The following is a 24,700-nucleotide window of genomic DNA, read 5'->3' as shown; positions in this document are numbered from 1 at the left end:
ATAACAGACACCGATATTACATAAAAAAAAAACAACCCATAAACATTCAACAGCTGGTAGAAACTTGAAGCTTCTGAAATATAAAAATAAAACATCTTTGAACTTTTTTAAGCTTCTTTTCTCGTTTCTGTAGCCATTTTTTACTTGTGTGCTCTTCCATAAGATTAGTCTTTAAGGTAAGAAGCACGTGAGATCCTTAGGGAACAGTGTACACTCATCCTCACTGACTCAATTCGTTTTGGGGTTGGGTTTTAAACGCCGCGCCCTTCGTGTCCGTTTTGTTACTGTTGTGAAACGGAACTCCTCCAGAGGGTCCACTTTACCCTTGGGGTGGCGTTTCATGAAATGCACTTCCTGTTGCGTCTGTGTGGTCCTTGAGCCTTTCTTGGGTCGACCCTTTCGGTTGAAACCCAAATACCAGCCTTTGTACTTGGCAGAGACCAGTGCTGTGTAGTTATTCTCCAAATATTCCTCCACAAAGACGCAATCCTGGTTATTCCCATTGGGCTGAGGAGAGAGGACAAGATAAAATGTCAGAAAATGTTTGGACCAGCAGAGGGTTCGATTGGTCATAATACATGAACGCAAGTGACTACAGGCATATGCTTAACTAAACCCAGAATATGTCTATGTATGTGTGGTGGTGGGGGTGTGGTTGAGTGCCGGCTTGTGATTGGAGAGCGAGATCAGGAGATGAGAAGGGTAAGGATCATCACCTGGCAATGATTGTCTCTAACAGCTGTTTGTCATTGCAGTGAGAGTTGGAGATGGATTTAAGAGCAAGCCAGACGCCAGTGAGGGAGAGAGAGCTACCACACTCACTCAGAGACTGTGTTGAGCTGTGTGCGCTGAAAAGTGTGATTAATGAGTGAGGTGCTGAAAAGCAAATTTTGTGTTATAAATTAAATACCATTTGAGTTGAATTCGCCGTCTCCCGCTTCCTCCTTGTATCCCATCATGAACTTTGTTACAGTATGGTAAATCAGTGTTTTATGTGTAGTAACGCCTACTAGAAACTGTCAGCAATTCTGCAACCTCCAACAGTATATTTGCTGTATTTGGAACCAGGGTCAGTACTAGGATGTGGTCTTTGAGGGAGCATTTTGATCTTTATGGTGGGCAAGTGATTCTCTCTTCATCGTTTTGCCATCTGACTGAGTTGGGTGGATCGCAAGTTTCTTGGTGGGCACAACTTGGTGGGCCTAGCCCCCCCCCCCCCAGTATTTATACCATGATCAATGAAAACATATATAGAAATCATTTTATTTAATTTGGTAACATTATTGGTATTTCTAAACAACTGTGAGTCTTCAGAATTCTTCAAGTTTGGTGCATTTGCAGAGAAACAAAAATAAGCGATACTCAGAGCAGCATAGAGCGGTATGCAATATGCTTTGCTGCGTAAACTAAGTAGTTGGTGAACAGGTGTAGTGCTATGCGGTGGTGCATTTGCACTTGATTAACGCTTTGGAAGTTTTATGCTCTGTGAATACCTCTGCTTTCAGAGTTCACTCTGAAACAACTTAGATGACCAATCTATATTCCACACATTGACTGATAAGGACGCCTCCTTAATTTACAAAGCCTAATGTTTTAAAAAGAAAGGCCATCCCCTCTGACAACAAGACACAATAATTGTGCCCCTCTCTGGAACTTATGGTCAGTTAAATACAAGCCAAGTGAACCATGGAATATACTATTCAAGGCTAAATGTAGGGGGTGTTATTATTTCCACTTCAAATTTGTTTGTGGTATGGCAGTTACAGGAACTTTGGAAAAAAGTACAATTATACCTCAAAACAGCATACCTAAATATTTCATTTGTATTTGAATAGATGGTATTAAAATACACGTTGACTGGCTCCATAAGGTAACCATCATGATGTGGTTACAGCAGTTGTAGCAGTGGTTTTGAAAATTTATATCCAAAATTTGTCCCAGCTACAAACTCATCCATTATAGAAAGTTGACATTCAGTGAACATTGTTACAACCTAGCTGCACAATTCACAGGAAATTAAAAAAATCACCTGTTTGTCTGAGCATGCGTACAAAACTAGGGTTGCTGACTGTACCGCATTAAGCCTTTGGTCCCATATTTGGTGTTTTAGTAGCGAGACACACAAGGGGAAGACTCGTTTTTCGAGTATTTGTATTCATATTTTCCAAACCACCTTTCATATCTCATTTTATGCAATGTGACTTCAGTGTGAATTGTCACTTCGGAACATTCGTCATAACTGCATGTTTGATATATATGCGCTGACATGTGTAGTCAATAGTTAGCCCTAGGAATCGTAAAGTTCTCCATGGAGACACTGTGCCTTATTCATGAAACACAAGCAGAATTATTTTTGTGTAAACTGTTCGTAAAGCCGTTGTGACATAAATTCTCAGATTCATGAAAGCTTTCGTTTTTTAAAACATTAGTTTGTACGAACAAAATTTACACCTTCTCCCGACCACGTGTTAATTGTGCATAATTCATCGGAACTTGTGTTCTTTCAGGCAAACTCTCACTGACTACATTTTGATAGAAGTCAAATTAAATAAGTAATGAAACAAATTACTAATAATTAAATTGGTGAACCTTAGTTAACCTTTAAAAAATAACAAATTCGTAAAAAAATTAAAATAAAAAAACATAGCCTATTCTTATTTAGAAACATTTCTTTACTGCTTGAATTAATTTTTTCCAAGCAACATTTTTTCCCAACTCTGCTTATCGTTTTTCAGCAGAAGTGCTTGGTTGTTCTCGAAAAAATGAATGCCCTCTAACATGACTGGTTGGACAGTTTTTTATTTTTTTTTATTTGATAAGAGCTTTATAATTTAGGTTTCATAATTTAGAATAGGCATCGGTAAATCGCATTCAGTTTATAACGTATGGTCAGTGCTAATACTGTTAAACCCATAAATAAACACATTGTGGGCAGGTGCGTACACAATACAATGGGAAAAAAATGGAAAAAGCCTGCACACTGTCACATAGCTTGCAAATCTGTAATCTCTTACATCATTTCAAAGCACTTGTTTGGACATTCTATTAATTTCTCTGAAGATTCTTCAAGTTGCAAGTATTCACTGTTACCATCAGGAGTTACTCAAAGTTTCAAAAATTATGCTGGCGATGCACTGCAAACTGAACCAGAGAATGGTGGTGGACATATTTTACACTAATTTCAAACCATTTTTATTTACTTATTGAACTGTTTTATTCACAAATGAGCATCATATGTCAGCAAAAACATGCGATGACAGTAAGTCCTCACTTTCTTTATCATGCTATTTTGCTTGCTATATCCAAATTTTATGATGTGAATGCACTTCATTCATATAAAACTATTCAAATACTGTTCCACATAGATGTTAACAGCATTTACTAGCGAGTCTGGTGCCTTCCTTATATGCAGTTTTCATGGGCATGGATTATGATAATTGTGAATGAATGTGAAAACTCCCCCTATTTATGAATGTTTGGAATTCACTAACATACAAACACATTTTACTAACGAATCTGGGTAGTACGAAGTGTTTGTGAATAAGGTGGAAAGTTTTCGGGAAGGTCTATTTTACGCGCGAATTACTCTGAAATTACTCATATATTGATGAAAGTTTCAAGAATGAGGCCCACTGTGTGATCAAGAATGTACATTGTAGTCCCAACGTTCCTGTCTCTGATTGTGCACATGTGCAATCCATTCTGTTGTGTTTGCTGACCTGATCCCAAATAATGCTCTTATTCCAGTGTAACCTCTTTTTTTGCCTCATTTCCCCAATAATTAATAGGGATATGGATAGGAGATGGGCAGAAAATTGGAACTGTGTACTTGGCTTGCAGTGTGAACGTAGCCTCTGAAACCCAATGTAGTTCTGCCAGGACGCATGACGTGATCTGCTATGATCGTACAATGCATGACTGTCCAGTGATGTTAACATTCACAAACAGATAGATATTCTAGTCTCAATGAGAATTTTCTTAACAGGCCCAGTTTTTTCTTAAATGGTAAAAATAAACTTACCTTTCCAGTAATTTTGCCGTTCTTGTTCATGCAGATGTAGTATCCGCTCTCTTTTCCTTTTATTCGAATGTGACTCCCGAATGACTCTGTCTCAACAACAAGTAGAGCTGTAATAAAAAAGGAAACATTGTTTAATTAAAGTTCATGCAAAAATATGTCAGGTTCACAGAGTGAAATAAGGTAAATATACTGCAATAAATACTATCTCACAAAACCTGCGAAGAACATGTCCCAGTCATATTTCACCCCAGAAAGAAAGGAAACAAATAAAAAATGATGTTGTGCTTGAAGAAAAAATAAATAAAAAAGGCTATTTTTAGGTGCATTAAGATATTTGCATTGTTGCACTGTAACATAATTTTCATGACAATTAAGCAGCCCCCACCCTGTTTGTACAGCAATAAATAAACAAATAAATAAAAGTATATTGTATATAAAATATTATATAATACATATTAGAGCTGTCAATTTAACGTGTTAATTCAGTGTGATTAATTAATTGTATTTTTACACAATCATGTCCCCGGACCGTAATAAGGTAATAACCACCTGCTTTCTCTAGGGGGCAGTAAGCGAAACTTCAGCTGTATAGGCAATGTGCAGCTTATACAGAGAACAAACAACACATCAGCAGAAAGTACAACATGACGATATATATATATATATATATATATATATATATATATATATATATATATATATATAATTTGTACTTCTTTAAATATAAATATTTATAATTGTTTCATCATTATATATTGAATTATTGTTATTTGAGGAGCTTGTTCAGCAAATATTTTTATCGACTGATAGCCCTTATATATATACACAGTGCATCCGGAAAATATTCAAAGCGCTTCACTTTTTCCACATTTTGTTATGTTACAGCCTTATTTCAAAATGGATTAAATTCATTATTTTCCCCAAAATTCTACAAACAATACCCCATTATGACAACATGAAAGAAGTTTGTTTGAAATCTTTGCAAATTTATTAAAAATAAAAAACGAAAAAAATCACGTTCATAAGTATTCACAGCCTTTGCCTTAACACTCAAAATTGAGCTCAGGTGCATCCTGTTTCCACTGATCATCCTTGAGATGTTTCTACAACTTGATTGGAGTCCACCTGTGGTAAATTCAGTTGATTGGACATGATTTGGAAAGGCACACACCTGTCTATATAAGGTCCCACTGTTAACAGTGCATGTCAGAGCACAAACCAAGCCATGAAGTCCAAGGAATTGTCTGTAGACCTCCGAGACAGGATTGTATCGAGGCACAGATCTGGGGAAGGGTACAGAAAACTTTCTGCAGCATTGAAGGTCCCAATGAGCACAGTGGCCTCCATCATCCGAAAATGGAAGAAGTTTGGAACCACCAGGACTCTTCCTAGAGCTGGCCGCCTGGCCAAACTGAGCAATCGGGGGACAAGGGCCTTAGTCAGGGAGGTGACCAAGAACCCGATGGTCACTCTGACAGAGCTCCAGCATTTCTCTGTGGAGAGAGGAGAACCTTCCAGGAGAACAACCATCTCTGCAGCACTTCACCAATCAGGCCTGTATGGTAGAGTGGCCAGACGGAAGCCACTCCTCAGTAAAAGGCACATGACAGCCTGCCTGGAGTTTGCCAAAAGGCACCTGAAGGACTCTCAGACCATGAGAAACAAAGATTGAACTCTTTGGCATGAATGGCAAGCGTCATGTCTGGAGGAAACCAGGCACCGCTCATCACCTGGCCAATACCATCCCTACAGTGAAGCATGGTGCTGGCAGCATCATGCTGTGGGGATATTTTTCAGTGGCAGGAACTGGGAGACTAGTCGGGATCGAGGGAAAGTTGAATGCAGCAATGTACAGAGACTTCCTTGATGAAAACCTGCTCCAGAGCGCTCTGGACCTCAGACTGAGGCGAAGGTTCATCTTCCAACAGGACAACGACCCTAAGCACACAGCCAAGATAACAAAGGAGTGGCTCCATGACAACTCTGTGAATGTCCATGAGTGGCCCAGCCAGAGCCCAGACTTGAACCCGATTGAACATCTCTGGAGATATCTGAAAATGCTCCCCATCCAACCTGATGGAGCTTGAGAGGTCCTGCAAAGAAGAATGGGAGAAACTGCCCAAAAATAGGTGTGCCAAGCTTGTAACATCATACTCAAAAAGACTTGAGGCTGTAATTGGTGCCAAAGGTGCTTCAAAAAGGTATTGAGCAAAGGCTGTGAATACTTATGTACATGTGATTTTTTTTTCTTTTTTTCTTTGTAATAAATTTGCAAAGATTTCAAACAAACTTCTTTCACAATGTCATTATGGGGTATTGTTTGTAGAATTTTGAGGAAAATAATGAATTTAATCCATTTTGTAATAAGGCTGTAACATAACAAAATGTGGAAAAAGTGAAGTGCTGTGAATACTTTCTGGATGCACTGTATATATATATATATATATATATATATATATATATATATATATATATATATATATACACTCATCAGCCACTTTAGTAGGTACACCTGTACACCTGCTTATTCATGCGATTATCTAATCAGCCAATCTTTTGGCAGCAGTGTAATTTATAAAATCATTCAGATATGGGTCAGGAGCTTTAGTTAATGTTCACATCAACCATCAGAATGGGGGAAAATGTTATTTCAGTTATTTAGACTGTGGCATGATTGTGTATATATACACCGATCAGCCACAACATTAAAACCACCTGCCTACTATTGTGTAGGTCCCCCTCAATAATATAAATAAATTTAAAACTATCATACAGATGGGTAAAATTACAATGATATATATATTTATATATATATATACACCGATCAGCCACAACATTAAAACAGCGCTAACCCGCATCTCAGAATAGCATTCTGAGATGATATTCTGCTCACTACAATTGTACAGAGTGGTTATTTGAGTTACCATAGACTTTGTCAGTTCGAACCAGTCTGGCCATTCTCTGTTGACCTCTCTCATCAACAAGGCATTTCCATCCACAGAACTGCTGCTCACTGGATGTTTTTTGTTTTTGGCACCATTCGTAGTAAATTCTAGAGACTGTTGTGCATGAAAATCCCAGGACATCAGCAGTTACAGAAATACTCAAACCAGCTCATCTGGCACCAACAGTCATGCTACTGTCCAAATCACTGAGATCACATCCCTTACCCGTATCTGCATAATTTTGTGCACTGCACTGCTGCCACATGATTGGCTGATTAGACAATTGCATGAATGATTATTATGCGGATGGAAACGCCTTGTTGATGAGAGAGGTCAACAGAGAATGGCCAGACTGGTTTGAACTGTTTGAACTGAATCATTGTAATTTCACCCATCTGTATGATAGTTATTATCTATTTATATTATTTAGTTGAATAAGTTAAAAGTACATATAAAAAAGTAAATATAAATGTATCAACTATCAAAAAAACAAAACAAAACAAAAAAGTTCTTAGAAAAAGTATTCATCATACACTATAGGGAGGAGCTCCCTCACAATCCTTCAAACACCAAACACACTATTCTCTCTCCCTCTGTAGCCACCTTTGTTAAGGGCCCCCTCTCTGGGGGGATGCAATCCACCAAGCTCCTTGGAGCAGATCAGATCCCTGGGGATTGGGTTTCCACTTGCCTTTAGTCCGTGCTCATTCAATCAAAAAGTTAGGATGATCCATTTGTTTAACACACTGGGCTATTCAAAGGTGCTCAAAGCAGAGAGGCTTAGAGAGCAACACCAAAACTGTCCCCTTCGAAAACAGCCCGGGGTAATATGAGAGGGGCAGCCAATCCAGGCAGAGCACTTCAGATCAAATGAGAGTGGCAAAGATCCCGCTCCTGAGCACAGGTCCCTTTACAAGAACATGCTGTTTTAAATGATATGCTTGAAAAATTCTAAAGCTTCATGAAAAAAATAAATAAATAATAAAAAAAAAAAAAAAAATAGAATAGGATTTGTTGTGGGATTCTGTCAGGAAAGTGACACAAAAGCAGTCACAATCACATCTTTCTGTATTTAAATGAACCTGTAACTAAAAATCTACTTTTTTAAGCAGTCAGCCTACCATCTGTGCATACAGTATCTTGTACCAGGTGATTTCAGAGATTTATTTGGTGTAGCTTATTAATATTAAAGAACAGATGTTAACTGGACACTGTCCTTCCCAAATAATATAAAAAAAAAAGAAGAAAAAAAGTCGACCAACTGCAGAAAGGGCGAGTGTTCTGGCAAAAGTGCCATTCCATTTCATGATGGAGCCATGTCAACCCAGTCACATGACAAGTTGTGATAGAAGTATGAGATGGCAAAATCATGAGAAATTGTATGAGTTGACTCAAGTTTAACCCCTAACCCAAATCTAAACCTAACCATAATGTCTAACTCCTTATCCAAACCATAAGCCTAAATAAAGTGTTGTATAGTAGGCTAACTCTGATCCTAGAAGTGCAGTACATAAATGAGGAGCTATTTAAACATGCTCAGCACTCCTTTTGTTTTTGAATGTTTAAACATTAACTTTGACAAGACAGCAGTAACACAAGGGTAAAGCTGACTCAAAGGAGCATAGAATGTGTGTGTGTGTGAGAGAGAGAGAGAGAGAGAGAGAGAGAGAGTTTCATGGAGCTCACAGGTGCCAGGTGTGGGGGTTTACCTGGATCTGCCTCCTCTTGTGCTAATACAACTTAGCTTTGCTCAGCCAATGCTGCGCTGCTAAACTAACACTGAGCGCACTTACATGAACAGTAATACCCCCTGAAAACTATCCAAAAATACTGGGTTATTCTCTGCTTTTGACGTCAAATCTTAAACAGCCATGCGACATTACTTGCACACATTGGATAATGGTTGGAACTCTGGTAAAGGTCTTTACATGCAACTCAAAATCTGGGTAATGGGCAAAAGTCTCTGTTTGCCGGTTGGGTTTTGCTTAAACTGTTTATGACCTTACAATGATAAAAGAAAACCTTTTGGCAACCTTTTTGCAAAATGATATTATGTGGTTCATTGCGAGTATCACGGCAGATCCAAGGTGAAATGTCCACTGTGTGGCGCTAAAAGCGAGTTAAATGTTCTCCCAAACAGATGAGGTTTTTAAGTGAATGCTCTATTGAGTTTTAAATGAACAAAACTGAACTCCCTACCCTAAACCTTAAACCTAACCGATGGTGTCATAAAAAGAAAATGTAAGATGAAAAACACAATTGCTAAAGCAACTAAATCATTTTGTGGTGCTTCTATGACACTTTCGGCACACGTGTCGACTCGTGCTCTTAAGTAAGTGTTTGCAAACTGATAATCTACCATTTTACTCGTCATTTGTGTGAAAGTGAATAAATGTCATTGTTGTTCTAGCGCTTCTAGTGCACATTTCACCAGGAAACTGCCGTGATACATACAACAAGCCACGTAAAAACTGTAAAATGCAGGTATAGTAACATGGGACCAGCTTGACTAGTTCTGAATACGGCACCAACCATCAACAGAACAACTTGCATACACAAAACACAAACCAGTGATTCTAACCAACTCAGCAGCCAACCAAATTCTTAAAATTAAACACACTCCTAACCGTGCTTCCAATATTATCATTTATATAACAAATTATCTTATATAAAAAAATGCTATACATACAGTACAAACAACAAAAACTTTAGACGATCACATTAAACCATGCTGCTGACACAACAGACCAGTGACTAAATAAAACGTACAATTCTGACTCCCTCGCTAGCATTAGTTTAACCCAAACGCATACAAGAAGAACTACAAATCCAAAGGAGTAACAGGATTACCCAGGTACAGAAATACAGGACTAAAGGTTTTTAGAATCATGTCTGCTGAGGAATTTTTATGCTGAGCATCTCTGACTGACAAAAATGAATTCAAGAGTGGAATATAAACATGCTTGTATCAGTCTGCAAAGTGAAGTGCAGCATTCAATGTGTTTATCTTCACTAAAAGTCTCCCCTTCTCACACTAGCACTGCTAGGGCAAGCTGCCCATCAGTTTCGAGGGTTTTTGTTTTGTTTATAGTTTGTCAAATTTTGATTAATAATGGTCCAGTTTGGACATTATAGAAGAGAATGTAATTTTAGGTATGTTATTAGCATATCTAAGATTATTCGACGTTCTGAATTTATTCCGGGGGAATATTTGCAAATTGGATTTAAACATGATGAAAGGTGTTAAACATAGCTGAGAATATCATGCTATTATTGGTAACCAAAATATTAAGTAAATTAACAAGCAAGATATGTGCAAAATAGTCTGTCATGATAACTCGTAATTGTTCACACGATATGGCAAAATCTCAAGATATCGTACGGCTTAGCTCAGATAAAAAGTTGACTTTTATTCCCTAAGAGACCAACCAAACAACAAACAGAACTATAATATAGAACTAAAATATAGCCATCAAATTTTAGCGAGCCTCTTAACACTTTATTTTAAGAAAGGAAACATCTGTGAAGAAATTTGGTTACTCAATCCATATTTATTTATGCAATACAAATGACTGATGTATGTCAATAATCTGTAATATGCTTCCCCTCGATCCAAACCCAATGTTTTCTTTCTTCTGGGCTTCACAAAAGTTATTTTCCTATTAAAATCAAGGTTAGGTTTAGGGGTTAGGTAAGGGGTTAAAATTAGGAAAAATCGTAATAAAATCGTTCATTGGTTCTTTATTTTTCTTTATAAAAGTCATACGTTTTTATACGAGCCAACTTGTGCGATTTCTTAAGATCTTCTACGCAACACAAAAAAAAAAATGTAATTCAAAGAATAAGAATCATTTTGTTGCACCAGTTGAACAATGTGTTCATTGTAAACAGAACAGATTCTGAGTCAGACCACAGGTGTGTTTTTATTGGTTTAGTCTAGTTGGCTGAAGCATCTAAAGCACAGGAACACTCCCGTACCGTACTTGCCCCCATCGTCTCCGTTGGCGTTGATCTTCTTGCCCAGGATCTGCACGTGTTTCCCTGTGGTTCTGCTGTAGAGCTGATATATCCGCACTTGTTTACGGCTCACATCGTCTCGAGTGTGGTTCTCGATGTAGAACCGGAAGTCAGCCGAACTCTGGTGCGATTCCTAGAACCAGCAAGAACATTAGATGTGTTAATCAAGGGTTTAGAGATAGAAGTGATGGTTATAGTTTATAATGCAAGACCAACATCTACGTTACATTAGTGCATTTGTCCGACACTTTACATTTCATAAATCCATGCATTGCCTGGGAATTGAGCCTATGGCCTTTGCATTGCTAGCACCATGCTCTGCTAGTTAAGCTACAGGAATAACAACATGTCTTTTCAAATGTTGCGGTATTAAAATCAACATGAAAAGCCGTTTATCACCATTTCGCGAGATGGACTTCCTGTGGTGAAAAATGTCAAATCGTGGATTTCGCGTGGAGTTCAAGTTTGGTGAATTTGTCGCATTGACAAATAGAAATTTGCTTGGTTTGGCAGTGACCTCTGTGAGGGCGGTGCTTCATAAACAGCTACACAGAATATTCACAATGGACAAGGATATCATTTTAGCTGTGTTTTTTAATTTATTTTTTTACTTAAGTCTCACAGAGTATAATGTTCAACATTTAAGGCTGCTTGACAATTATATTTTTGCTGGTTTTTGCCTGCAGAATTTCGCCGTGTCACTATTCACTAAAATCCCTATTCGGTTATTCTACATTTATAATAGAGGTCTTCAACCCAGTTTAAGCCCGACGGTGCCCCACACACTGTCTGACTTTGGGCCGGGTTCGGGTCAGTTTTTCAAATATAGTGCGAGTTAGGGATGTTAGGGGCTATTTACACGTGTTTGCGTCTCGCTCAGGACCACAACATTTTTAGACACTGTGTCAAGTTAAAAAAAAAAAAAAAAAAAATTTTTTTTTTTTTACTCTGTTGTGCAGACAATAATTCCAGAAGTTAAATACTAACCAATTAAAAAACCAAAACATCCCGAAGAGGCTAATAAATCGCCGCAGTGTAACTTCACGCATATGACAATACTAGTGTTCGCTGCCTCACAGAAATGTGAGGCAGAGCACTTATAAGGTTTAGCACTTAATTTAAGTATTTTCCGTTGTAAAGTATACTATGTTGCAGGCTACACCATTTGATTATTTTTATTTCACTTTAATGTGAGCGATTTTATCATTTGAAGATCTATGTATTGTGCTATTTCAGTCTCTCTCATCCCATTCATGGCAAAAACACTTGAAAGGGCAGTTTTCAATCACTGCCTATCTCTCACAGAACAAGCTGCTGGATGACATCAGTCAGGCTTCAAATGTGGACACTCCACCGAGTCTGCCCTGCTGTCTGTCACTGAGTCGCTGAGACAGGCGAAAGCTGAATCCAGATCATCTGTCCTCATTCTACTGGACCTTTCTGCAGCCTTCGACACAGTCAACCATCAGATCTTACTCTCCACTCTCTGTTCGCTAGACATCACAGGAACTGTGCTTGACTGGTTTAATTCCTATCTCTCAGGTAGGTCCTTCAAAGTAGCCTGGAGAGGTGAGGTGTCCAAGCCACATCAGCTACTTACTGGGGTACCTCAGGGTTCAGTACTTGGGCCACTTCTCTTCTCTATATACACAACATCACTGGGACCCATCATTCAGGCACATGGTTTCTCTTACCATTGCTACGCTGATGACATGCAACTCTACTTATCTTTCAAGCCCAACGACAACCACAGTGACTGCCCGAATCTCTGCCTGCCTGGCAGACATCTCGGCCTGGATGAAGGAACAACACCTGCAACTTAACCCAGCCAAGACTGAACTCCTTGTCTTTCTAGCCAACCCTGCTATTGAACACAGCATCACCGTGCAGCTGGGTGTAACTACAGTAATGCCTTCCAAAACGGTCAGAAATCTAGGGGTAACCATCGATAACAAACTAAATTTCACAGACCACATCTCAAAGACCGCAAGATCATGTAGATTTACACTCTACAATATCAGGAAGATAAGACCCTTCCTCTCTGAACATGCCACACAACTTCTTGTTCAGTAACTTGTCATAACTAGACTGGACTACTGTAACGCTCTCATTGCAGGCCACCCTGCATGTGCAATTAGACCCTTGCAAATGATCCAGAATGCAGCAGCACATCTGGTCTTTAATCAACCAAAGAGAGCACATGTTACACCCCTCCTTGTCTCTCTTCACTAGCTGCCGGTTGATACACGTATCAAGTTCAAGGCTCTGATGCTGGCATACAAAACAGTCACTGGGTCTGTTCCAGCATACCTAAAATCATTTCTGCAAAGCTACACGCCCACTAGAAGCCTGCGGTCGGCTAAGGAACGTCGCCTTGTTGTACCAACACAAAGAGGCACCAAAACATTTTCCCGGACTTTCGGGAATATAAACTTCATCATACCACATTGGTGGAATGACCTTCCCAACTCCATCCGTGAAGCTGACTCACATACTGTCTTCAAAAAATGGCTAAAAACACATCTTTTCCATGAGCACTTAACCAGTCACTAAAAAAAATGTCCTTGTTGCACATTAATCTGTTTTGAATGCTTTAATGTTTGGTGACATCAGCCGAAATGGAAAGCCATTTCAGATGTTGAGCAAATAATTACATTTTGAAGAATAACTTGTTTTTCTTCCTTGGAATAACATGCATGAATCATACACAATAAGACCTGAGATGTGTATTAAAAAAAAGATGTCTTCATTTACAATGTGACGTACAGTTTGAAAAGTATTACAAATTTAATCAAAGTTTGTTATGTGCAATAACATCAGGACTGGGTAAAAATATAGATTTTAAACCCTCAAATTAATCCTTTTCAATAATTTAATGTACAATTTTAATTGTGTTGATTATTAAATCTGTTAAATAAATACCAAATGAACTGCATAGTTTGGGCCCTGTTGTTAATTTAATTATTATTTTCAGAATGTTCCAAGTAGTGATGTCAAAAGTACCAGTACTTTGGTACCAAGTCGATACTAAAATAAAAAAAGATGTAACTATACCAGTGTTTCTGCAGTACCAGTAGTACTGAGCACTGACTAAGTATGGTCCACGCGGGCTGTCTGACTGACAGACGACTGCTCACACACTTATTTGAATTCGTGCTCGGGTACTCCTTTACACTAAAATGCACAATTAATCAAATAAAAATTGTGATATGTCCTAGTGCAGACGTGCTCACACTTCTATGGCATGAGATCTCCTTTTTCATAATGCCATTATAGTAAGATCTACCATGTATTGTAGGCAGTGTCACGATACCAAAATTTCAGTAATCGTTACATGTGTACCAGTGCAATTTGACAATTCTTGATACCAAAACTAATACTAATTTGTTAATTAGGTAAACATTGTTTTAAGTTCTGAAGTAATTATTCAAATAAGAACATAGAAACAAATTTAGAAAACAGTGCTTAAATTTTCTAACAGCAGTATCAATATATATTCAAGTATACGTTCAGAAATTGAAAAATAAAATAAACAAATTTACCATAAAACTTAATAGATCACAGGCTTTCACTGCATGATTACAATACATTAATATTTTTAAAGCTACTAAAGTTATCTAGCCAAGAGCAATTAATAGTCTCTTTTTCTTGTTCTGGTTGTTTGATTGATATTAAAGTCTAATATTAATACGGGCAGGTCTACCACGCTTGTACGTTTACTTCTGACATAACTGATTGTATTTTAATTAATACCTCGTGCAAAGACAGGCATTTTACAGTGTACCATCACACAGTCACACTGACGTGTATCCGCATTATCGTGAGCGCTCTTACCACACACACACACACATTAGCACGCACAGAGAGAAAGCGTTTGTCAGTCAAACAGTGCGCAGGGGCGAATTTCCGAAACATACGATGGCAATGGAATGGGTCCATTATATTCATGAGGAAAGCGATACCTGATTAGTCAAAAAAAAATATCACAACCCTAACCCTACCCATAAACCTATCGCTATCCAATCAGGTATCGTTTTCCTAATAAATATGAATGAGTCTTCCCCTGCCATCCTGCGTTTCAGAAATCCATGCGCGGGAGAGACGACAAAAAGAAATAAAACATGATCTTTAAGATTATCGTAATTTATGTTGTTTGTATCCCTTTCCCTTTTGACCTGTTAACAAGATCAATCAGTGGTCGTCTTACGATCGACTGGTCGATCACGATTGACGTAATGAGCATCCCTGTCTTAGTTTGATTATTAAACCGCAAAAGGATAGGATTTAATTTCTGCATGCTGCAATGTGAATGTGTAAAACCGCTCATATGCTCAAAACACCACATTTTATGTGCAACACACACTGTGCTTGCAGTAGTAGATGACAGAAGAGAATGCACATTCAATGTGGTGTGCCCAGCGCCTGCAGACTATATATTCATATAATTAAAATGCAATATTTCGTGCATCAATAATCACACTGGGTCGTATAACCATCTTATCCGGAAGTGTGAAGTTACCATCAAAAACACAGAACTGGAAAAGCCTTCACTTCAAAATAAAAATTAATTCAGAAAAAGAATTTAAATAAAATAAAATAAAAATAAAACAATCTGAAAAAAAAAAAATTATAATAATCTTGGGAAATTTGGGAATTTTTTTTAACTGAATATATATATAAAAAAAAAAAACTGATTTTATTGGGTCCTATTTAAAAAACGTAAGTGTTTACTTAATCGAGAAACACTCGAAGGAAACATGCTATTGTTTTAATTTATTATTTGCATCGAAATTTATCATTTTATTTGGCTAAAGGAGTATGTTACCTATTTTTCCTGTGGTATCGAAATTGGTATAGAGAATCATGAAATTTGACTGGTATCGGTGCAGTCTACTGAAATGTTGGTATCGTGACAACACTAGTACCAAGAAAGTAAGTCCCCTGTATAATTATAAACATTAGCGAGTTAGACTTTTTTTATTGGTAAGCAAAATGGCATTAAAAAAACAGTGTTGGGTAATTCACTCAAAACAATTAATCCACTAAAAATTACTAATTACTTCTCTTAAATTTTTATCATATTACACTACTCATTACATAATGGGAAAAGTAATCACAGTACTAATTTCTTTAGTTTAAAAAAAATTCTAAAACACACCGCAGAAAAGTTTTTTTCGGCTAAAAAAAAAATATAAATAATGTCTAATTTTCCTCTTTGTTCATTTTTGCATGCAAGTCATAGACTCGTATAAATGTATAAATTATCTATAATACATAAATGTATTATAGATAAATAATATTATTTTATATATATGTGTAACCCAAGTAATGTACTTAAAAATAATTCATTTATTTGAAAGTCAGTAACTATAATCTGATTACACAACTTTTGAATTCAAAAGTAATTAATTTACAGTAACTGATTACTTCGTAATCAGATTACACCCAGCACTGATTATAACTGAAATATACCCAATTGAATTAGAATCTAATTCAATTGAAATCGAATTGAGAGCTTGTGAATCAGAATCAAATCAAATCGAGAAATTTGTATAGATGCAATGATTTCGGCATGTTTTGGTGCCCGTCTCCTTCTCTCTCTCTCTTTCTCTAAATAAATAAAACAGCTGAATAGTATGAGCCTGGAGCTAGAGAACCGAGAAGTGAAGTTTTCAATTTCCACTAGCAAGTCTCCAGCAATTATCCACCTGAAAGATCCAAATCTGTCATCAAACAAATATCTGCCTAGGGTAAGAATCACACTCATACATCAAACACACACACACACCTGTAAGTACGGGAAATACATACATGTACACAACTGGAAAATTATGCATTTGCACACACACAAACATAATAAAATACAACACAGGTTGCCACGACATCTCCTGTCAATATGGAGCCATCACTCACATTCACACTCTGTGCCTATCACCCGAGGCTTTGCACAAAAACAAGCTATCCCGCATCTTATCCAATATCCTTCCTCTATATGGGAGGAAAACATATACCTCTAAAAAACCCTGGAATCTCTATCCCAGCCAAGACTGCTCTCTCCGGCTGAAACGAGGGGTAATTACCCTGTAATGAGCTTTTATGTGGCTTCTCTCAGGTGGTTAATTACACACAAATTACATGCTTCCATTATGTGTTATTTTAACCTCAGCTAATTAATGACATTTAGGGAACACGAGGGGAAACGTGCTCACAGAACGAAAACATTTTTTCAATGGAAAGAAACCACTTCCATTTACAGTGGCCCCTAAGAGGTATTTGGACACTTAAGTCACACTTAAAAATGTATGAATGTCACTGCATTAGACAGCAAAATATCAAAACAAGTAGCACTGATTTTCAAGAAAGAAAGCACACTTTTCAAGCAAAACATTTCACAATGAGAAGTTTGTTAGTATTAAGTTATTAAAATGCATAGATATACTGTTCAAAATTAAAAGAAATTTATTTGAACACTTTGTGGTTGTCAAATGTTGGTGGAACATGTTCAACCCTGACATGTGAAAGAACTGTCAGAAAATTGTATATTTGTTTGACATTAAACAGTTTTTAGTACCATTAGACAAACTATAAATAGAAACCGTAAAAAAAATGTTGCACATTTTTTTTTTTTTTATGCCTCATATTGGATATATTCGACTTTAAAGATCATTATCCTCCTGAGGCCCAGCAATTCATATTTGTGTAGGATATTTGTTATTGAAGTTTTTCTTAGCCCATACATGCTACAGTGTTAAATCTTGAGGTATTATCAGAGGATTCCCTGGGCTTTTCAGAGATACTAAATGTTTGAGAGTTTGGCCATGACAACTTCCTCTCCTTGGTCTATAAATATGGACTGAAATGTATCACAGTTCAATTCAGCACATCAAATACAATATGAATAAAATATTCTTTTTTCAATAAGTAATTTTTATCATATGTATTTTATGCACCAGACACTCTATTGGCATTTATAAAAGGGAAACTGTAAAACTTTTTTCTTATATTCAGCAAATGCTTATTTTAAAATACCAGCAACAATTTAATTATTACTGTCACTTTTACTTTATTAAAATAAGCTGTCATTTATTCCAATATAAGAGTCACTTTTGTGCATGTCCGCCGCCATTTTAAATCGATCGATATAGACATTGAAACCACTTTTTTCTTCACAAATAGCCACTAGATGGTGCCATAAACATGTGAAACTTTGCATACTATAGGTTGTTTGGCTCGTCAGCTTGAACAGAGTGTGAAACAGGAGCCGTCAAACATTGTGTATCATATTTGATTCACACAGCATTATAGGGTTAATGTGCTGAACTGTGGTCACTTTGCTAGGACACCTGTGTGACCTTGAGGGGAACTGACTTCATACATCCAAGTTGCTTAAAATTCTGCAAAAATGTCTCATAAAACTAAAGTTAGTTCTGAGAAAAGCTCTAGCAGCATGTGTTTTCAGATGCCACTTGGTTTGATATTTTGTTGTCTAATGCAATGATATTCATATATTTTAAGTGAGATTTAAATGCCCAAGTATTTTTGGCGATTATACAACAATGACTTTTATTCCCTTTCACACAAATCATGAGTAAAACGGCAAATTATTAGTTCATAAGCACTTACTTTTCGTCCTGTTCCTCACACAATGCTATCTTATGACATCTAAACACTTTTACTACAGCGCATGACTTGTAAGGCGATACATTTTAACGTTTGCATTACATAAACTACATTTGAAAGCTTGTTCTAGTCTGATCAAAAAGTTTATCTGATAGTGTTGCACTTGTGATGTAAAGAACCGGGGTATGAGTCTTCAAAAGCATGCGAGTCGACGCGTAAAGGCCCAGGTATACTTCGTGTTTGTGCATTCCGGATCAGATCGTGCCCGGCCGACCGCATTGCCTTTATGAGTATACTTTTCTGACCGCAAGTGAACACGAACGCGTTTGACACATGCACACTGCAGCAGATTTGAGATATTCTTTTAGTACAGTCAATGGCTGGTGCATAAGACGACGATGCACACAGACAAGGACTGCATCCACGGGTCAAGAAAATCTGAGCGGCACGCGGTCAAGCCGTGCGGCGGTGCTGATAACGAAATTCGCGTCACGCATACTGTACACGAAGCGATCAGTAACGCGAACACACAGTGTATACTTTGGCCTTAATTGTCATAGAAGTACCCCAAAATGACATGGTTACACCAGCAACTGCTTTTTTCATCTCACATTTGCTTTTTATGGCACTATTGGTTAGGTTTAGGTTTAAGGTTTAGGGTAGGGAGGTCGGTTTTGTTGATAAAGCATTGACCTTAAAAACCTCATCTGTTTTGAATAACATTGAACTCGCTTTTAGTGCCACACGGTGGACATTTCACCTCGGAACTGCCGTGATATGTGTAAAATAAAACACATAATATCATTTGATCAAAAAACATTTTTTTGGAAACATCAGCATACACAAGCTTATCAATCATTCTGGAAAGCCTAAATTAATTTCAAATCTGATTTTATGGATCCATCTATAAATTAAATTACCCTAAATTCATTACATGACTGTCTCCAATGTCAGAACAACTCAGTTTAACATAGAATCAATGTCAGTTTTTAACTGTTTGCCAGTTTCTGCTTGTAATAACACTACTTGCGTAAAAACACAAACACTCACACATACAGCCTCTCCTCGGAAGGATTTACTCTGAAATCTGGCCATCTAGTCAAACACAGAGGTGTGTTTTGAAGACAGTTGCATATGGACGGGAGCAGGTTGGAGAGGGCATGCCTATGCAGGGAGCCCGCCACGGCCAAACATTTTTTTATCACACCGCCCGACTCCCTTCAAAGCCAACCAAGGCAATCGAATATCAATGCGACTTCAAAAGACGGCCCTGTTCTCGCTAAGAATCTCAGCACTCTTGCATGTCAGATAGGCCGTATCTGCAGACACTCTCTGTGCAGGATGTATCTCAGGAAACAACGCTTCAGTGCACTGCCACTTAAACTGTGCTTATCGTGCCGTCTCTTTCACTGCATCTCATTAATAACAACCTTGTGTGTTTGTGGAATGAATACTACAACAACACTGAAGGTCAAGGTTAGCAGTTAGCAGCAAAAAACAGGTGATATGTAGAGGAGAACGGGGCTAGTTGTTACAAAACCACTGCTAGAGAAACCTCATATTTGCGTAATTGACTTTTTGATTCAAAACCATATAGTTACAGAGATATCACACTTGTGACAACTTCCCCATGTGACAACTAGCCACAGTCTCCTCTATATTCAGTCTATCAATGATCTGGCATACAATTAAAGATCTATACTACTGTTGTCACTTACTCAAAAAGCAGGCTGTGCCACACTGTGGCCTTGTTTGTGCCAACTGCTTTGGAACAAAACTGAGCGCACAGATTTATATAACCTTGGGTCTCGCTTTCTTCAAATCAGTGGCTTTTTGTTCATTATTTGAGAGGTGTCTTTGTAGATCTTCCCCCTCTATTACGACATTCTGATGCAGGTTTTATAATCACATTGCCTTGACCCATTTGCCAGAGGGGGGAACAAAAAATGTTGCTGTTCTCGCCTTGTAAGGTATGTTCATCTGTCAGTAAAGTCGATTCGAGGAACTGCACATATCTAATTACTTATTTGTTCTGTATATTGTGTTAGCTGAATTCAGTCAGAGATTCAGAGGATTAGTCACCTTCCTCAAAGTCTTGGGAGAGCCTGAGGTTTCAGCTCAGGTGAGCTAGTCATAACGTAATTGCTTTATAAAGGAAATTCTATTTGTATGGTCACCTGGCTGCCCTCTAAATGAAGAAAATCGTTATTTCTTTCTTCTTCAAAGAAGCCTAGCTTAGATAACAGCGTTGCACACTTGGGGCAATCTCTCAACCAACTTCATGAGGTATCCACAAGTTTTTTTTAACAGTATTGGATCATATTCTACAACATTAAGTTCAAGCAACGGTCAAGTTTTTCCAAAACATTAGATAGATAGAGAGATAGACAGATAGTAATTTAAAGGAATGTTCTGGGTTCAAGATAAGCTAAATCGACAGCATTTGTGATATAATATTGATTACCACAAAACTTAATTTTGACTCATCCCTCCTGGAGGTTACAGTGAGACACTTACAATGGAAGTGAATGGGGCCAATTTTTGGAGGGTTTAAATGCAGAACTGTGAAGCTTATAATTTTAGAAAAGCACTTACATTAATCCTTCTGTTAAAACTCGTGTATTATTTGAGCTGTAGGTTTGTTTAAATCGTCATTTTTTACGGTTGTTTTAGTATTTTTGGATGCCTTACGTTGTTATAGCAACGTAGTTGTAAAATTGGCTTTAACTTTACACAGACAAGTGGACTGTAAGCGATTTTACTTCACTAAAATCATTTTAACACGCATATTGTTTCTGTCTTGTGGCTATACTTTTAAAACGGTGAGTTTTTTAACGTTTATGGATTGGCCCCATTCACTTCCATTGTGTCTTAATGTAACCCCGATTTTTGCTTGGTTTTAAATAAATGAGGGACTTTTTTATTAATCAGCATCATATCACAAATGCTGTCGATTGATCTTAACTTGTATTGAGCACGGGATATTCCTTTAATAATGCCTTTATAGCAGTCTAATCCATTACTTCAATTTAATTTCAATCTATTTGTCTGGGGATGCATAGCCAAATGTATCTGGCTGTCACTTTAATTTCAAATAATTATTTTCTTAATTTCTTGGAGAGTACAAAAGGTTAATCGGGGGTGTCGTTGTGCAAATTCTCTAGACATTCTCTGCGTTTATATATATATATATATATATATATATATTGGCCTATATATATTCAGCGTCTCCTTACATTGCGCAAAATGCTCATTTTAGCGTTCAAGGTTATACAAGTGAATACATTAAATGTCCTATCTATTCCGAGGGAAAGATTTGCGTTTGTGACAATTACAGATAAATTAGTTTGAGATATTTGTCACGAAGGTCTGGATGCAACAAAAAGAAACGCAACAGGGAAATCCACAATCATTTTTAAAGAGAAATTCAATTCCTCCGACGAGATCACAAACACCTCCACACCCACTTTTATTTTACATCCCTCTAGGGTCTATATTTCCCATGCCAGTGTTTACAAAAACCTTAAAACAACAAATTAAACACGCTTTGTGTTTGCGCACCGGCGGCACATGCTCAAAATCCTTCCCTAATCCAGATTATTAAAGACAGTGAGACAGCCAGACTTACCTGTAACTGGAAGTAGAGGACCAGAAAATGTAAACACCTGGAGAAAGAGAGAGAAAGAAAGAGAGGGAGAGACAGAGCGAGGAAAGGAGGGGTGAATCACAAGCAATTACACCAGATAAAAATGTTCCAGTACATCTCAAACCTGGCTTTGGGCGACTTCTATTGGTAAGAATGTACGGGCTCAATCAAAGTGAATATTAAAAAAATGTTTCTTACACATAGATTAACCTCGAAGGCAGAACAGACATCATGGTCAAATACACCTGTTTCCAGCCTTTGACGCGGAGCCCCGCCAGTGTCTCACACTCAAAATCCCGGAGGAGATGTGCAATCCCGGGGAACAGAGTGATAAAGGAAGTGAAAATGTGCCGCGGGAAGCAGCATGAGGCTCGTCCTTGCTTCAAAAAGATCGGAATAAACACAAATCAATGTCTTTCCCCGAGGCGTCCCCGATCCGCGCCTCGGTCCGCGGCCGTGCGCACGGCGCTCTCTCGCCAAAGCGCGCAAAGATTGAATTCGTAAGAAAGGCTGTAGCGGAGCGTCTCCTACGCGGAGAACAATCCACGGCCTTTGCTACTTAGTCTTGATCCAGTATGCGTTAAAACAAGATAAATTCCGTTCGTACCTGCCGAAGACACCTGGAAGCGCACACCTTACATAGATCACACTCTTTCCATGTCCGTCGTTTGGAGAGGGAAAACTTTCTCAACAACTCAAAGCTGTCAGGATAGATGAAAATAAGTCTCGCTTTGTCTATTTGCTTTTGTTATCCAAGCGATAGTTGTATAAAAAAGGCGGATAGACCCTTGGCGAATCCTAGAAGAGCGATTGGTGATGGTACGGGACTCCTGTCAGTGGTCTGTCTGTCTGTGTGCCGCGGAGGGTTGGAGCGCACTGAGGGGTTTTTGGTTGGTAGTGGGTGGAAACCTGTCAGTGGTTTTGCACCTGATAGGGTGATCTGCGAGAGACCAATGCGCTTTTCCTCCGTCGGACCGCTTTCCCTTTGCGCTTCTCATAGTTTCTTGAGCTCTTCGTTTTTATGCGAATCAGTAAAAAAAAAAAATTCCTTGCGGATTTCACATTGGAACTCGTAAACAGGTGCATTTCAGTTGAGCAAAACCAGATCCTCACACTTGTGATAACAAAATTCTCTTCTGATGCGGTAAAAAGGCGTTAATTTACACTTCTTTTCCAAAACTAAAATGAATATCAAATTTAAAAGCAATATTGTTAATAATAATATTAATGATATATATATATATATATATATATATATATATATATATATATATATATATATATATATATTAGAATTATGTATAGCGTAAACTTACTGTATTTATTTGTTCGTTTGGGGTGGGAACGGAGGTGTAACTGAATTAGTGTTTCCTGACCAACTACTAAAACATTTTAGTAGCCTAGCTTATAAAAAAATAAATTATATATATATATATATATATATATATATATATATATATATATATATATATATATATATATATATATAAGCTAGGCTACTAAAATGTTTTAGTAGTTGCTCAGGAAACACTAATATATATATATATATTATTGCGTGCTTTGATTATTCATCCTCCAAATTTCAGCTCGTTTGTTCACTTCTTCAAAGCAATTTTATTGGTGGAGTTTGTTGATTCCTCTCAGACAGTATTGAGATGCAAGTGATTGTCGAACTCGAATTTTCAATATTGTGCTATAAGTCATCTGGCATTGAAATGCACGAGAGGTGTGAATGCGTTTACAAGGTCTTCTGAACATGCCCCCCGTCAGCTGCAAGTTTACTCCCATCAATGACCCTTTCTCAACTGCGATCGGTGAAAAAAGAAACATTTTCACATTTACATCACCGCTCTGTTTTACCATGCAGTAGTAGTATATTTTGTTGTTTGCAAGGTTTTTTTTTTTTTTTTGCATGTGGTTTAAAATAACTTCACATGGCGATGTTCTTATTAATCCGACTGAAAAAAGTAAAATGTGCGTATTTTAAATCTGATGAATTAAGTTTGAAGTCTAGCCTAGATATGGTAGGCACAATCACTAGCTTCATTAACACCAGTTAAACCCCAGTCACAGTATTGTCCTTTATTTGTTTCTTTGCATGCATTTCTTTCTCTCTCTTTTTTTTTTTTTTTTTTTTTTTTTTTTGCATGCATGCATGCATGCATGCACTTCTTTGGAGAGCCTTCTAATAATAATAACATAAAAAAACAGTAAGCTATTAATCTAGGTGCTTGATGTACAGTGAAGTGAATTTCCTTTGAACTGGATCACCTGGTCTGCAGTAAGCTCACGATTATCCTTTTGGGAACAACCACAACAAACGCGGTTTTAAATGAAGAAGTGAACACAAAGTTTTGTCCGTCATCGGCCAAATGAGATCAAGGGAGGCGTTGGCAATATGACAACCTACACAACACACTTGCACATAGTTCTAACGAAGAAGAAGCTCTA

At 37.6% G+C, this 24,700-nt stretch overlaps 1 protein-coding gene across 2 annotated transcripts in view; it reads right to left on the bottom strand.

Annotated features, from left to right (window-relative positions):
* The window catches only part of LOC127413351 (fibroblast growth factor 18-like), a 25,393-nt gene extending 1,961 nt beyond the window's left edge, over positions 1–23,432 (bottom strand). The window contains exons 1-5 of one of the 2 annotated variants that reach the window (XM_051650442.1): positions 22,448–23,432; positions 22,232–22,268; positions 10,945–11,116; positions 4,022–4,128; positions 1–507 (exon numbers count right to left, since the gene is read on the bottom strand). The exon at positions 1–507 is cut by the window's left edge and continues 1,961 nt beyond it. In XM_051650442.1, the coding sequence (XP_051506402.1) occupies positions 229–507; positions 4,022–4,128; positions 10,945–11,116; positions 22,232–22,268; positions 22,448–22,482 (630 nt within the window). In that variant the 5' untranslated portion in view covers positions 22,483–23,432 and the 3' untranslated portion in view covers positions 1–228. The remainder of the gene's footprint in view (positions 508–4,021; positions 4,129–10,944; positions 11,117–22,231; positions 22,269–22,447) is intronic. The other variant, XM_051650443.1, reaches the window with a different exon arrangement.
* Positions 23,433–24,700: the final 1,268 nt, after the last annotated feature.

This window comes from Myxocyprinus asiaticus, chromosome 22 (assembly GCF_019703515.2).
Source record: "Myxocyprinus asiaticus isolate MX2 ecotype Aquarium Trade chromosome 22, UBuf_Myxa_2, whole genome shotgun sequence".
NCBI lineage: Eukaryota > Metazoa > Chordata > Actinopteri > Cypriniformes > Catostomidae > Myxocyprinus > Myxocyprinus asiaticus.
Note: the sequence above shows the minus strand (reverse complement) of the source record. Positions and strands in the feature narration are given on the sequence as shown.